The sequence below is a fragment of the Pinus tabuliformis genome, chromosome 4_2 (genome assembly GCF_031772625.1).
Source record: "Pinus tabuliformis cultivar Carrire ecotype Pingquan chromosome 4_2, CPIR1, whole genome shotgun sequence".
NCBI classification, from domain to species: Eukaryota; Viridiplantae; Streptophyta; class Pinopsida; order Pinales; family Pinaceae; genus Pinus; species Pinus tabuliformis.
The window spans coordinates 258,630,598-258,646,955 of NC_142304.1; the positions used below are offsets into that span (position 1 = coordinate 258,630,598).

General features: G+C 39.0%; 1 protein-coding gene across 4 annotated transcripts in view; it reads left to right on the top strand.

Moving 5' to 3' along the window:
* Nucleotides 1-1,351: 1,351 nt before the first annotated feature.
* Nucleotides 1,352-16,358, top strand: part of LOC149168975 (filament-like plant protein 7) — a 142,907-nt gene continuing 127,900 nt past the window's right edge. For 2 of the 4 annotated variants that reach the window (XM_089428498.1, XM_089428495.1), the window contains exons 1-2: nucleotides 2,281-2,640; nucleotides 7,612-7,828. Coding sequence is in view for 3 of the 4 variants with exons in the window: in XM_089428495.1 (XP_089284621.1) it covers nucleotides 7,649-7,828 (180 nt within the window). In the remaining variant the exon portion in view is untranslated. Of the gene's footprint in view, nucleotides 1,508-2,280; nucleotides 2,641-2,836; nucleotides 2,934-7,611; nucleotides 7,829-16,358 lie in introns of those variants that run through there. The other 2 variants (XM_089428496.1, XM_089428497.1) reach the window with 2 other exon arrangements.

Here is a 16,358-nt window from a genome sequence, read left to right on the forward strand (position 1 = left end):
TATACATTTAAATTTATAATTTACTAAATTTTAAATTATTATTTAAATTATATATTAATAATAAATATATTTATAGGTGTGGTTAGGTTGAAATAAAGTTTTTAAAATTTGTATTTGGAAAAAAAAATCAAAAGTTAGATGGTCTAGACTTAATAATTTGAAAATTTCCTTTATTGTATAAACTATTCCATTAATAAAATCAAGGATTTTCAAATTGCTTTTCTTTTCGACTTACAGATTTTTAATTTTACAAATAACAAATAAATATTTTAATAACTATTCATATTTTTTATCCATTTAATAACTATTCACATTTTTTATACATTTAATATATATTATTATAATAGTAATAATAATAATAATAATTAACATCTGCGAAATAAATACAATACAGGAAACAAAAATAACACTACACGGTGCAAGATAGAAAAATGAAGTTCTCTTACCAACCGTATATACATTTATCACTAAAACTTTAGTGAAAAGCAATGGGACCGTGGTTGTTCATTTTGTGTAATAATAACGATAGAAAAAGACGACCCGTTTTGGCTCATCTCGAAACTTTTGATTTTTAAATTAATAATAATTTAATAGTTTTCGACTTTTATTTTTCCACGATAACACTGTATACTTTCCTTTTTAAATTTTATTTAAATCCTGAAACCCTGTCTTCACCAATTCCAACCGATATCTTCACAATTTCACCGGGAAAGATGCATAATTATTTCCTTTTTAGTCCAATGACAGGCAAATCGAAATGATGTAAGCATTGGGAACGGCCCATGGCCCTCCTTTCTCTATTTTTCCAAGAAAACAAAACCAGTCCATGAATTTAGCTTCACGTTTCGCCAATTGCAACTCACATCAATCGCTATAAAATATAATCTCCAGAAAATCTTTCCACTGATTGATTACAGTCCACGTATTACTTTAAAGAAAATGGGCTGTCCATCTCCAATATAACCCGAAAAGAAAGAGAGGAAATCCATCGCATTGGGATTTGCAGCGGCAATCATGGTACAGATTCTTGTTTGTGTATACACTTAGCAACTCAAAATACAAAATTAATATATATGTTACTTGCAGCACAATTCTCATTCATTCGGGGTAATATGGCAGAGGAGTAAATAATAAAAATAATAAACAGAAAGCAGGCAGGGCCTGGAATGAAATTTGGTATACCCCACCGAGAGTGCTGTGGCCAGACTTGCTTGCTTACACCTGTAGCTGGCTCTGTACATGTTCATTAATGTACAGGACCATCCTCTTACTTTCCTGCCATGTGCACTGCTGGAGATCCAAATTTCAAGAACGCGTTCTCCCTTTTCTCCGTATTTTTATTTATATGCATTCTTATTATTATTATTATCGTTTTCGTTGTCGCGGTTGTTCCCTTACCTTACGCATTCTTGTTTTGCTTCGGTTTGGCGGCGCGGGAGTTGGACGAGACCGGCGCTTCTTTTTATTTGCCCTTCTCACCGGCGACCAGTCATCACGCCGCCTTACGGTAACCGAATCTTTTTTTCTCTTTTCTCATTTAAAAAAACTGAAAATTGAGCCTAAAATTGTACAAACAGCTGAGTATTTTGAGTTCGGTATGCGAAAGTTCGAATCTCAGGGAGTCATGAAGGCCTCAGCTCTATTTTGTCGTAAATGAAAATGCAAATCTCGTGCTTTCGTTACAGCCTTTACAGACTGTGCACCGTTTGTCCATTCAAGAAACACGCTTTTAAAAACAGTACAATGCGTGTCTTCTTTGGTCGAAGGTTCGATTCTGAGAAAGCCTTCGTTCTCGCGAGCGCGCGCGCAGAATTCCCGCTCACTCTGCGTCTGAGACGTTTTAAAAATCTCTTCACGCTGAAATTAAAATAATTAAACTGCAATATCCGCGCCTCTGGTTCCCAAAATTTCTATAATTTCCCCCCCTTTTAAGTCGACGTGATGTAATATTTTCTTTAGGCATTAAATGTTAGTTGACGACGCCATCGAAGCAACGTACAGTAGTCTGGAACAGCACGGTCTCCAGCAGCGTCTGGAAGTCGTAAATCTTGTCTATCTGGCAGCGTATAAGTCCAATGATATGACGACTCACGACCAGTTTTATGAGCTAAGCGTCCGTAGATCTGACGGGAGGGAGCCCGTGAGCTGACCCGGAGGTTGCTTTCGCAAGAATTGATTAAATTATTATATTTTTGTAGATTACTTTTTATTAATCAGAAATTAAATTGTTAAAATCATTTTATTTGTACAGATAACTCTTTATTTGCACTTAAAACAAAATTAATTCCATGGTAGTGGATTTCGCTTCACCAACGACAATGGCCTAGTTTTCTGTGTATCGCTGAGCAGCGTCTGCTCTGTCAAACATACAGAACTCAACCGGTTTCGTTTATCTCTGATAACGGCGGAGTATTTTACTTTTAGCTTCGAACCACATCGACGGACAGAATTTTGTTACATAACGCCAAAGAAATTGTAAAGCTGCGGCAAGAATTTTTCCAGCCGGTCTGATAAGAGTGGAAGTTGGATTTTACTCAGTCATCGAGTTTCGCTGCGAAGACTATTGATCCGTCCTTTTACTCATTAGGCTTTCGATTTTTCTGGAAGAAATTTGCTTTTGATATAAATAATTCGTGGCAGGTAAGACAATGCTTCATTTTCATGCAAAGATCTTTGATTTAGCTCTATCCTTATCTAAATAAATGCCAGAGAAGTATGTTACTCTTGTTAAAACTTATTTCAAATGCAGCACAAAGAATATTTCTTGTTAAACTGCACGAAATGGTGGATAGGCTGGGTTTAGAGTGTCCTGTGACTTGACATTTTTTGTTTTCAGCGGAAATCGTAGTCCTTCCCGATTGTGTAACATTCGGGATCTGTAATAATGGGAAAGCGGGTTCATAACTTCATTCAGGATCTGCAATAATAGAAAGGTAGGGTTAGCATGGAACAGGAGCTTTGTACTCTTTCGGCTTGTTTAGCTGTGGTCTGCGCAAGGTGCTTAACGCTGTTTTCCACTAGGTAGGTAGTGTTAAATATATTATAAAGTCAGCAGCTTCATATGATTGCGAATAGACTGAGCGTGGACCAGCAGGTATCAGTAAGTGCAGATGCTATTTGTTTCTATGTATTAAAATTACAGTAGCAAATAACGATTTCAACAAAATGTCGTTAAATCGTCTCAATGTTTGAACTGCCTGATTTATGCAATTACCGAAAAAATACTTATGACAGAGGGACGGAAGAAACAGTGCTACTGCGAGCAATTTGCTGTCATGATGAATATTGACTCTGTGACTAATGTGAAGAGCTCGTGCTGTGTTTTTTTGGATTTTCGAGGCTGATCTGAGCAGCTGCTCGAACGAGTGAATAATTTATTTGGCAGGAGAGAAGCAGGTAGTCCGGCTTCATACATTTTGTACTAGGGTAAAGCATTTTCTATTTGACTGTGACCCAAAGATTTTGGCCTTGCTATTTGGTAGCAGAAAATGGCATCGCTTCAAGCAATGGGGGCAAATCTGGAGAAATGAGGCATTATGGTGAACAGTAACTGCCAAATTGGCCACATACATGGAACAGGTTTACATTAAGACCTGTAAACATTTAACAAACACAGAACAAATGTAATTAATTTAATCAAAACGAAATTGATGTAGGGCGGACGGGTTCGTATGATTTTGAAAGTGTAGATCCCATATCATCTGCAGCATCTGAAGTCATATCACATTTTACCCCAAAAAATGCTTACCGTAGAATAGGGTCATTTGTGTTCTCGGTATTTCAAGGATGGAGGATTCCTACTAATGGGTATGCCAAAAATCAGTCTGAGAAATAGTACAACAAATGAGTCGTTTCATGCACTATCAATGATGTAAAAACTAAAACCGGTTATAATAATGAACTCTGAAATTATGTGCTGGATTAGTACCATATATTACATTTCATATCCCATGTGAAGTAGAAATAGCAAACAATTTCCAATAAGCGATCAATGTGGACCGGCAGGCATGACATTCAATTCAATGGGACTCTTTCAGGACAATCCCTCATTTGTAAGATCCAAAGCACTCCCACCCTGATAATACTCTTAAAAATAGGAGTTTGACTCATTAATTTCGGTAGCTTATTGATAAGACTTAGTCCCTAAGTTACCAGTGGACTTAGTTCTTGCATGTGTTATGATTGTAATTAACATTTTAGAATTTATTTCCTTACTTCATTGTACATAATTCGTGCAGGCCTTGGTCATGCATATCGTTCACCAAAATATGTATATTTTAATTGCACTCCCAGGGCACTTTTCGCCAATTTTGCATTTCTATGAATAACTATTACGTTGAATTGTGTACCATATGCGTACATTGTAGTGTTCTCCTCTCTATATCTGCATAATCTATCTCTTGAGGTTTTATATTTTTTTTTGAGTATTCATATTGCTGTTTTGTGCTCGTATCAATTGTTATAGACCTTTATGATTGGGGCTTTTTAAGGGCGCCACAATTCCAGCCTCCGTAGGGATTTTATGGTTGCCTCGGATTCTCCTTTGAAGCTCTCTCCAAGCAGTTTGAGCAATTTCCAGGCATGCCACCACCACGAATTCCTGTTTTCAAGCTAATTCTACTGACCAAGGATTATATTGATCTTGAGCAAGAAGTTTCTTCGCTCACAATTTTAGATTGGCAAAAATGCAGACAATTGATCATGGACAATGTCAGCCAAGATAACTTTTGTTTCTTAGTTGTTGGTTGACTCGCTCCAAATCCATACCACACTGCATCCACAACCCTATCATTTTGGATGGGTCAAGGAAGCATGGTCATCCACACCTACCATTCATAGGTGTTCTATCACTTTTTCTGTTCGACCTCTCATTGGTAGAGATGGCTGTGATGTTACAATCCTAGATTGTTGTGACATGCTTCTTGGCAAGCCCTACCAATTTGACAAAAGAGATCACATATGATGCATTTTCCAATACCTATAGATTTCATAAGGACAGTGAAGGCTGCCAGATCACATCTTCTTTCCCGTATTATGGACAATAGGCCGTTAAACATGCAGTCCTCATTTCTCCCGACTTTTTGCAAGGTCATCCGTAAGCTTGCAACTTCAACAAGGAGATGCCACCCCAGTGTCGATTCCACATCCTATCATCATTATGCGTCAACCCATATTGCCGTTACTTCAACCTTGAAGCAGATGACATTGCATCTTTCTCAGGGACACCCTGTTAATTGTTCTCTTCTCCACGCAGATCTACAGGTTATAGCTTTTTAGCCTACCCTTCAACAACCATAGGAAGGACATTTCTTCTTCCAGCCAAGCACCAGTGGTTGCATGATCTCACATTTTAATAGTTTTTACCTTCCATTGTTCTGTTAGGACAATCCAACCCACACATAGTGCTTACCAATTATGTGGTCTCCTTCACTGGAAAGCAGGTTAACATAAACAGAAATTGCGAATGATTTTCTCTTAGCAGGGAGAAGTTCATGAGATTTAGTCACTAAGTTCCACTTCCAATGGACTTAGTTGTTATATGTATTATGATTGCACTTTTCACTTTATTTTTCCAATCTTATTATACATGATTCACAAGGGGCTTGGTCACCTTCATTCACCCACCTAAATATGTATATTTTAGCTAACCTAAGAGACTTGGTCAAAGATGATCACACTTCATCAATATTGTACTTCTATAAATACCTAATACAATGAAGAGTGTACCATGTGCACATTGCAACAATTTTATCTCTCTACTACCATGATTGATCTCTTGGGGTTTTCTATTCTCGTATATGAGTATTTGCACTGCTGACAGCTGTTTAATGTACCTATTGACTTTATTTTTAGAAATGCAAAACTTTTACTCTGCTTCCCTTTTGGAGGACATTTTTGCACATTCCTGTTTTAACAAAAAAAGATATGCTCAATCAATATTCAAATTTTTAAGTTTTCCATCTCTAACATCTCATTTATTGTCAAGATGCAATGTAATCCCCTGACAACATGTTCCATGGAGAGAGGAGCTCATATCTCTCTTATTTCCTGCAATGACTTTTCCATGGTGCTTGAATGTCTTTTAGGTCTTGCACTACAATCTTTAATGACAGTTATAAACAGGCTTGAAATCACTGATGTAGTTCCCAAAAATGTGACAAAAATACTCAACAAGATTCACTCACATCATGAGAATCAACATTATCTGGGACTGGACCTGCATATGAAGTCCTGCCAGTGAAACCTTATTTTTTAATTTGACTAGTTTTTTAATAATTTCTGGCTTTTCCACTTCACAAAGTGGATCAGAATATAGAGGATCAAGATCGGTCTTTGCTTTCTGAAACCAGATTCAAATTTAATATTTGAATGCAAAATGCCTCAAAGTTGTAACATCTTATAAATGTTGTATACTGATTTCTCTCAATAGACAATAAATGCAGGGTAAAAGGATAGCCACACTTGACATAAAGAACCAAAATCAGCTATCCAAACCTCATAGAGTTAGTGGGGATGCATGCAACATGCAGAAGCACCAAGATGCATGGCACCTAAAGTAAAGCAAATCAGTAATGCTCTTAACACATTTAAAATCAACCATTTAATGTTGAATGTACTGAAAAGAAATCTGGTTTACATATATTAGTTGTCATTTTGGCAACTCTTATGCCCAGTAAAATCTGATCAAGCTAGACTTGACCAAACGTTATTATGTCCAGACATCAGATTCAACAGGTTTGAAATGAAACCCTTTTAAAATTTTCTATTCAAATAGCAGTAAGGTGGTGGCTATACTCTGTCATCATTTCTATGAGAAAACATAAGCATCTTCAAGAACTACATATTAAATCTACCATTGAACCTTAAGTTGTGTAGCATAGCTACAAATTGGACTTTTGTCATTGTGGCCAATTCTAGGTGTATGGCACACGTTTTAAGTTGGTGGCTGCACTGTGTCACAATTCTATGAGGAAATATAAGCTTCTTCAAGACTGATGTATTAAATGAACTATTGAACCTTAATCTACAAATTGGACTTTCCCATTATGACCAATGCTAACTGTATGACATACATTCTTATACTTTCTTCTATTGATTACACTTGTCATGAAGACAAAGATAAAGTGTGTTCAGTTGGAACTCTTATTTGTCAAACAGGCTTCATGGTGCCCATGAAAAGATCGTTGTTATGCAAATCGAAAATCAACCACAGGTCAAAAGTGCAAAGACATCTTTGCTTGTGCCATTTTGTTAAACAGAAATAAATCAATTTCATTCTGCTATTGGCCATTTTTTTTCACTTTCTGATGTAATATTCTCTGATTTTTCATAGAGTAATGCAGGAAAAAATATCCTTGTTTTTCACGACTTTTGCTATTTTATTTGTTACTAGCTCATCTAAGCTGCCTGATTCTATTGGCACTTCAATTTGGAGATTTGATATGTAGACACTCATGCATGGCCTTTCTATTCTGTATCTTCTTTATGACTTGTCTTTCTGAAAAAGCACACAAAGTGACATAATTTAGTTTGAAAGGGGTTAACTCATGTCATTGTTGTGTCCTTGTAAAGTACTAAGATACCATACACATCATGTTGTTGATTGTGCAGATAAGGGAAGTGTGTTAAGTAAATCACAAATCAAAATATGGACCGAAGAAACTGGCCCTGGAGAAAAAGATCATCAGAAAAGGTAAGTGCCATGGCAGAGCAAGGAGAAACAATGCCAGCTCCTCCGCTATCACCAGCACTAGGAATTATATCATCTCCAGCACGAGCGCTATCTCTATCTCTATCACCAGCACCAACACCAACACATGAAGAACAGGTACATTCATTCTACCAGTGAAATAATAAACAAACTTCTTTTTTTAATTGGACGGGTCATTGAATGTTATAAAGAAAATACTCTTTTGGTGTAGTTGTTTTGCTTCTGAAGTTGTCCTTGTTCCAATATCTGGTTGGAACTCTGGAATTCTGGGTGCTATAACTGTTCTGTATCAGGAAGGATTCTAATGTACCATATGAAATTAGATAATATTGAAGCAATAGTAAGATATAAGAGTTAAATAAAGCTCACACTAAAGTGAAAATATATGCTCCTTGCCAATGGTTTTGTTGTGCATAAGATTTTGTATGTCTGAACTTTGTGTTTGTTTTTTCAGCTTGATCCTTTTTGTTTCTGGAAATGCTGCTTACAGCTGTCCTTCAGCCAAGTGGCTATGCTACGAGGCATGAAAATCACCTAGGACCTGTACCCACCCATATCTGAACCCACTCGAGGGTTTTAAACCTGGGTTTTGGTGTTAATACAAGCCCAATCACTTTGCTCTAGCTGCTAGACCACACACGTATGTGCTTCAGCTTACTCTTTACCAGCTGCACAATCAACAAATGAATTATATTCATTCCTGAAAGTCATGGAGGATTAGAAGTGTGGTTGATACACTATTATATTGTAATATGACTTCAGGAATAAAAAGGAAAACTGGAAATGGCAGGAAATGGGCTTCCAAAACCTACAATGGGTGGGGTCCACTATGGGATCGAAACTTGGAGTAGACATCTGTAGGTAATGGTGAGAAAGAGGGAAACCATAGGAGACAGGGAGAAAGAGAAGGTCCATCAGAACATCAGAATTTTTTAACATAAAATAAGAAAATTAAGTCATATATCATTCACACATAAAGCAATAAAGAAGTTATAACTTGATGACTGTATAATGCATTAACTTTTCATTGCTAAATTTAAAATTTAAGAATATTGCATCATACTTCAATGATGACTTAAAGAGAACATTGAAAAAATTGTTTCCCTCATTGCTCACAAGTTTCTCATGTATCTATTGAGCCCTATATAAGGCCCATATTAACCTTAAAATCCCTTATTAGTCCCTAGATATGGAGTGATTACATTTCTATTGTTATATCGTTATGTAGGCTAGAGCCCCTCATAGTCCCATTTTATTATGATTGTACCCCTTGTTTCATATATATATATATATTAATTAAGGAGACCTAGTCTTAGAATCATGAGAAATTGTTTTGTACATTGTATTCGTAGTAAAAGGAAGTTTCCCCTGAAGAGGACTATAATTATTGGTTTCTTATCATTTTTAAGGCGCAAGGATCATAACATTTAATATCAAAGCTCATGATCCTAGGGTTTTGTTGCTTCAAACATGTGATCATGGCATTTTCGCTATAACTTTTTTTGGGGAGGTTTCAGGTGGTGAAATTTGGAGAATATTTAGAGGACATTTTGGGAAATATCTAATTCAAATTTCAGATTTTTGTTCGTTATATTTTTGGAGATATGTTCCAAGGAAGTTAGGGTTTTTGAATGCTCCTAAAATCAGTTTCAAACAGGTTAGTTTAAATTTTTTGCTATAACTTTTTCTGAAGTTTCAAAGCATGAAACTTGGACCACATCGAGGCAAAGTCTTGGTGGACACCTGGCTCAAATTTCAGATCTTGGTTTGGTATAATTTCGGGTATATGCTCTAAGGAATTCTAGGCTCTTGAATGCTCCTGAAATTAGTTTCAAACATGTTAGTTTGGTATTCTTGCAATAACTTTTTTTGTTTTTTATCTGTGAGGTTTCAGACAGTGAAACTTGGACCATATTAAGGATAAATCTTGAGGAACACCTAGTTCAATTTTTAGATTTGAAGTCTCAACTTCCCTTCACATTCTTTGAAAATATTGCGTACCAAATTGTAAGCAAATGTAGAAATCGTTGCTGATGTTTTGGTACAACCACTAACAAGGACATAATGGGTTGGGGAATCTCGTCACTCATTAATAATGCTAATCATAATAGCTTTTATGTGACCCTAGATGGCAGTGTCATGGTCTTTATTGATAGTATCAAGGAAGTGATGAAACATTTGCAAAATAAGATCATCACAATCTAAATCAAGCATGATGACACATGATTTTACCTTTGCCATCAACTCCAAAGCCCTAGTCCTAGTGCTTTGATGTTACTTAGCCCACAAGAACTTTTGATGATCACATGCATGACCTTCCGCATTTTATCATCCCTATAAGGAGATTTTGGTGTTGTAACCCTTAGAAGCTCACTTAAACAATGTGCAACAACAAGTCTTACCTCCTCATCTTCATGTTTCAACAACCTATGCTCGCCCAAGTGAGTCACCAATGGAACTGGAGATGCTTGCATTACTAGTAAGGTGTTTGATTCACCCTTTGTAAACATTTTCCACCTCCTCCAATGAGTTGAGAAGGGTATCTTTTGATGGAGATCAACCACCCTACTTGTCTCCTGCAATAAAATCTCGCCCTCTAGTAGTTTTCCTAACGATTTCATAGTGCCAGACAAATGCTCTTAGTAATGAAGATCAAGTGATTATAGGAAGTGCTTTCTATAAGAAACTTGCTCACAATTCTAGTGATATAATTTGCCCTCCTATGTTGCATAACTTGATCTACAACAGGGACTCGATCTCCATATACTACTACTCCAAGTACTCCATGAATTATGCCTCAAGTAACAATTCGACCTCTAAGGAGTAATCTGCCAAAGGAATTTCACTGCTTTTTGCAATAAATACCTCAAAATTAGCTTTGCAACATAGCGTGGTTTGACTATAGAACATAGTTTCTCCAATGGTTGACAACTATAGGTAAATCAAGCCTCAAATGATCACAACTCAGTTAGCAAAATGTACAACAATTCAGCGTCTAATGGCTCATGTAACTTGGACTATGGGCCATAGTACACTCGACTTACAACACTGAAATTCATCTTGTTAGATTTTCCATCTTAATTTGCCCAGGTAGTACAGTCTTCTCATGCAAAACTTGGCCTCTACTAATGAGATCTCAACCACACACTCGGTCTCCAATTATAGTTTCAGCTCATACTGATCAGATCTTGGCCTCAAGAATTCTACAACAATTTTCGTCCTCAAGGATGCATACCCTTGTCTGGCAATAAAACAATAAGTGGCTTGCCAATGGGACAATTTTGACTTGTTTTGCAAATTATAGAATTGGGCACCTCTGCAATTGCGCTTTGACTTGCAAAATCTTTACCTTCATTTCAGACTGTTGCCGCCAGAGATTCTTAATGTTGTCGCTGCACCTACTCATCATGGCCATTGATCAAATGTCGTCGATTGGTCTGTGCGATTTTCCATCTTAATTAGGTAGTACAGTCTTCTCGTGCAAAACTTGGCCTCTACTAATGAGATCTCAACCACACACTCGGTCTCCAATTATAGTTTTAGCTCATGGTGATTATATCTTGGCCTCAAGGATTTTACAACAAGTTTCGTCCTCGAGGATGCATACCCTTGTCTGGCAATAGAACAATAAGTGGCTTGCCAATGGGACAATTTCGGCTTTTTTCGCAAATTATATAATTGGGCACATCTGCAATTTCATTTCGACCTGCAAAACCTTTATCTTCATTTCAGACTGTTGCCGCCAGAGATTCTTAATGTTGTCGCTGCACCTACTCACCGTGGCCATTGATCAAATGTCGTCGAGTGGTCCGTGCAATATGAGACTTCGCCGCTCATTGCAAATGAAAATGCATACGCACTAGGATTTGAAAGTTTGTCCTCAAAGAAGCGCAACATTTCAGATTTGATGGCCCTAATCTAACTCTGTTCCAGTAATTAAGTGACAAGCAATCGGGGTATGGGCCAAGGGGAATTTCTGCAACGATTTTTCTTATTAGCAATTTTGCATGATTTTAATGGCGGTTAACACTCTACTCCGCATTGGCATAACGATCGAGACTCCACACGGATCACTACTAGCTTACAGGATAACCTAACTACGAGCACACAGTAAAAAAAATCACGTGTCTTGGTCTATGTTGTTCTAAATGGCTCCATCTAACGTGCTTCAGTTTGAATCGTCAATTTATGTGAAAATTTCTAAATAGAAATCCAACTGCAGCGATTGATATTATTTCTTCTACTTATTAATTCAAAATTAAGTTATTCATAGTGTTTCTATGACAAATATCGAAATAAATTCTACAACAACCTTCACAATTAAAACACTGCGGAAAGTAAATGCAAGGAACAATACAAGCACAAGTATAATCACAATGACATAGTTATTTTTGGACAATTGTCCCTGGAAAAACCCAATGTGGGAAAACCGGTGCAGTAGATGAGGGTTTCTTTATTAATCTTCAACAAAAATCTCATGTTCAAGATAAAACCAGCATAATAGAAGAGGAATCTCTGTGAGAAATTTACTGACAACTCTCTCACACTTCTCGGCGAGATTTTGATCCAGGAGAGGACTTGCTGACCCCTCTACGTCTCATTGCATCAGCGTCTACCTGGGACTGCGCAGTCCCCACGTCAGCGTTTGTGCTATCCCTTTGCATCATAGCTTTTGCGCTGTCCCTTCTCTGCTCTGCTTCTTTTGCTCTTGCACTCCTGACTGATGCTGTTACCCTCTCTCTCCTCCTCACCTGCGACTCTTCCTCTGAATCGATTTCCTCTTGCCGAACTTCGACCAGTGAGAAAATTGATCTCACTTGGGTAACTTAGTATCTCCCTGGTGTGTATTACAAATGCCCATCGAAGTCCTTCTTGTAATCCTCTAGTTGAGAACCAACAACCCAAATTAGATTCTAATCAATGACTTGGATTATTTGGACTCAATCTTGATCTACTTCTAGAAGTTTCACCCACAATTAGATTAATACCCTTTAATTATTTTAATTTCCTAAGTTTAGACTTAGGGACCCATTAAAAATAATTAATTATTTTAAAAGATTGTCTCCAGGTGGAATTTCCCAAAACGATTTCTGCGTATTGTGGAATGCATGTGTGCAAGCCTCCCTGCAACTTTTGAGACTTAGATCACATTCGATGCTACCATAAATCAACGCTCCCTCTTAGCGAGAAATGTGCTCTAGCAATGCACTTTGCTGAAGCATCACCCTGTTTTGTAACATCTCCCTTTGCGTTGTTGATGTCTGACATCACTGCCCACCAACTATTGCGCAAATGCTGCATCCTCACTGCTGTTGTTCCTGCCACTGCCAACACTGCATCTGTACTGCAACTTTTTGCCACTGCAACTGAGAAACCACCTGTTTCTGCTACTAAAACGGATTCTCTACCATACCCATTTGCACCCTGAACTTAATGAACTTAGCTCTTCTTAGAGCTTTTGTGAGTACGTATGCTATTGATTTTTGGTAGCATCAGATGTGCTCTAGCCATGAAAATTGGTGGAGAGGCTAAGACACATGAGATCTCCAAGACCCATAAATCGTTTGGAGAAATTTTCCACCCGGATGAAGAGATATTAAAATAATTAACATTTTTAATGGGGTTCTTAAGTCTAAACTTAGGAAAATTAAAATATTAATGTGTATTAATATAAAATGGGTGAGAAAGTTCTAAGAGTCGAGGATCAATCTAGATCTAATCTTAGCCGTTGATTAGATACTTAATCTCGGCTGTCGAATCGTCAACTGGAAAAGTATAAAAGGAGGCTTGAGGTTCAGTTGGAGACACACCAAGAGAGATCAAGAATTCGATTTTCTGGGGCTGGGTTTGCTGAGGAAATCGAGTTAGAGATCAGTTATAGTGAGGGGCAGTTCAACAAGGGATTTCGATCCAAGGTTGAAGAATACATACCAGAGAGGCAACAATGAGCCGAAAGAGGCGTCATAGAGCCTAGGAGGGTTGATGCAGAGGCTAAGGAGGCCAGTGTAGAGGAAGCAGAAGCCGAAGAGGCAGACGCAGAGGCTGATGCAGATAGCGCAGAGGGCTGTAGAGGTTGATGCTGGAATGAAGAGGTTGTGCTGAGGAAGTTCCGTGGGACAGATTGAGAGTTGATCATCCGGGAGAGGGTGACGCAGTTCCAAAGGAGTGCTTGGAGCGCTTTTGCTATCCAGCAGAAGGAATAGTCAGAGTCATTGTGGGGTTATTCATCTAGTTGCTGATTTGCCAGAATATCTGTCTCCAGATAGAGGTATTACTGCCGAGGATATTCTTTGAAGGGTGAGCCATTTCCGGCACCCTAGTTGTATTAAAAAATCTTCTTAATAATAAAACCCTCATATATGCTACATTGATTTTCTCGAATTAGCTTTTTTCGGGGACAATTGTCCAAAAATAACGGTGTCCCTTGTGTGATTGTCTCAGTTTAATTTAGTTATTGATCTGTGTATTTGTGAAGGTTGCAATTATGTTTACTTCGATATTTATGTAGTTAAATAATGTGTTAATGTAAAGAACAAGTAGGAGATAGTAAACTAGAAATTGCAGTAGGGGTTTCTGATGTGTTAGATTCAGGAATTTTCACATGGTATCAGAGCGATTGTAGATCAAAGAGAATTGAAGACACCAACTGAAGAAATCTGAGAATTTGCAGCAAAGAAGCAGCTGTCCCGAGAGAACGTTGTTCCAGAGCTGAAGAGGCAAGTGACACAGCGCAAAGAGGGTGACGTAGAGGCTCACGCAGTGCCTATGTCAGCATTCTAAGCCAAGAGAGGAAGACGCAATAGTTGGGAGGAGCCCATGTAGTAGTTGCGTCAGATGTCCAGGCTAGCGCAGACGCAGGGGGGGCAGATTAGGCCTAAGCAGTGCCCAATCATCTTTCTAAACCAAGAAGGATTGACGCAGTGGCCAAGAGGAGCTGATCCAGCTCTCACTGTGATTGCGCAGAGCCAGAAGGGCTCAGATCCTTCAGTTGCTGGGGCTAAGGGAGCTGAGCAGATTTCGATTTGAGGAGTTGGTGGGGCACTGGTTCTGTCAGTGCAGAACAATGTCTAAGGAGACTGAACCAAGGTAGAGGGAAGCACTACGTCGACAAATTTCTAGCCAAGAAATCTAGATCCGGGTTGCAGCGACAAAGGAGGATTGGAGAGGAGTGGTTCAGCAGTTGGCCAGAGGATTTTCGAGGGGGAAATCAAGACGCAAAAGGAGTCTAGAGGAGAAGAGTAGAGATGGCAGTGAACGGATTGAGGGATCGGGACAGATTGGACATGGCTTCCAATTTTGTCATCTGGAAGGCCAAGATCCTGGCAATCTTGGATAAACATCGCATCAAGGACTATGACTTGAAAATAGTTGCTGTCCCAGTTGAACCTGATGCAAATGAGAAGTATGAGGAGGCCATGGCGAAGGCGAAATGCATGATTCTAGACGGGGTCAAGGATCATGTCATACCAAATATTGCTGAGAAGAACACAACAAGAAAAATGTGGGAGACCCTGACGACCTTATACCAGGGCTCTTCCATGCAGCGGAAGATGTTATTGGAAAATCAGCCGAGGTCATATCAAATGCAGAAAGGAGAGGAGATAGATCACTTACTTCACAGGTTGCAAGGAATTCATGACCAGCTTAGTTCCGCGGGGTCTACATCAGATCCAGAGTTTTGGTCAGGACTACTCTGAATGCAGTCTGAGGACTGGGAGACCTTTGTCCAAAGCATTTTGGGCAGAGAAACTCTCCCCAGTTGGGAGGAGATGTGGGCAACTCTTCGACAGGAAGAGATCATGAGGTTGACCAAGGCGGGGAGTAGCGGTAAGGGAGTTCGAGTCAAGAAAGAGGAGGAGGAGGATGCGGCTCTAGCATCTGCGGGACAACAGGGGGTTCAGAAGAGGAAGAAGAAGGATATCTCCAAGGTCAAGTGCTTCAACTGTGGGGAGCTGGGACATTATGCATTTCAGTGCTCCAGGAAGAAAGGCAAGGGAGAAGCTTTTGACTCAAAGGGAGTTCCAACAAAGCGGAGAAGGATGTCGAGACTAATGACGATTGTGCCATGAGTGCTCTTGTGCCTCTAGAGAAGAGGTGGGGAGACATTGAATTGTAGTCGAGAGGACTACACGAGGGGCAGGATCCTTGAGGTGCCCAAACTCTTGGATCACATCCGGCTACGGGAGCCCTTAACGACAGTAGCATGATGACAGGTGTCGGGTGGAGCAAGGTGTGATGGAGTGACAAGGCAGTGCTAGAGTGCAGAAGTCTGTAGCAGCGGAGTGGAGGTTGAAGCAGTGTGAGAGGCACAGAAGAGGTTGCGGCAACAGAGGGAGCACATGATAGAAACAGAGGGAGCATAGGATAGCAACAGAGGTAGCTTCAGCATCACGAGGCTTTCAGACTGACTAGGATGTCAGTTTTTGGGTTAGATCAATTACTTACTTCTTGGTAATTGAGATGCAGTGCAACAGTTAGCAGTGGCAGTGCTATGGGCAGCATGGGCAACATGTTGAGAGGAAGCTGCAGTACAGATGTAGCAGTGGCAGTGGCAGTGTCATGGGCAATAGTAAAGGAAGCAACAGTGCAAGGGATGTAAGGTAGCATGCCAAGCATCAGCACAGGTATCGATGCGGAAGATCAGTGT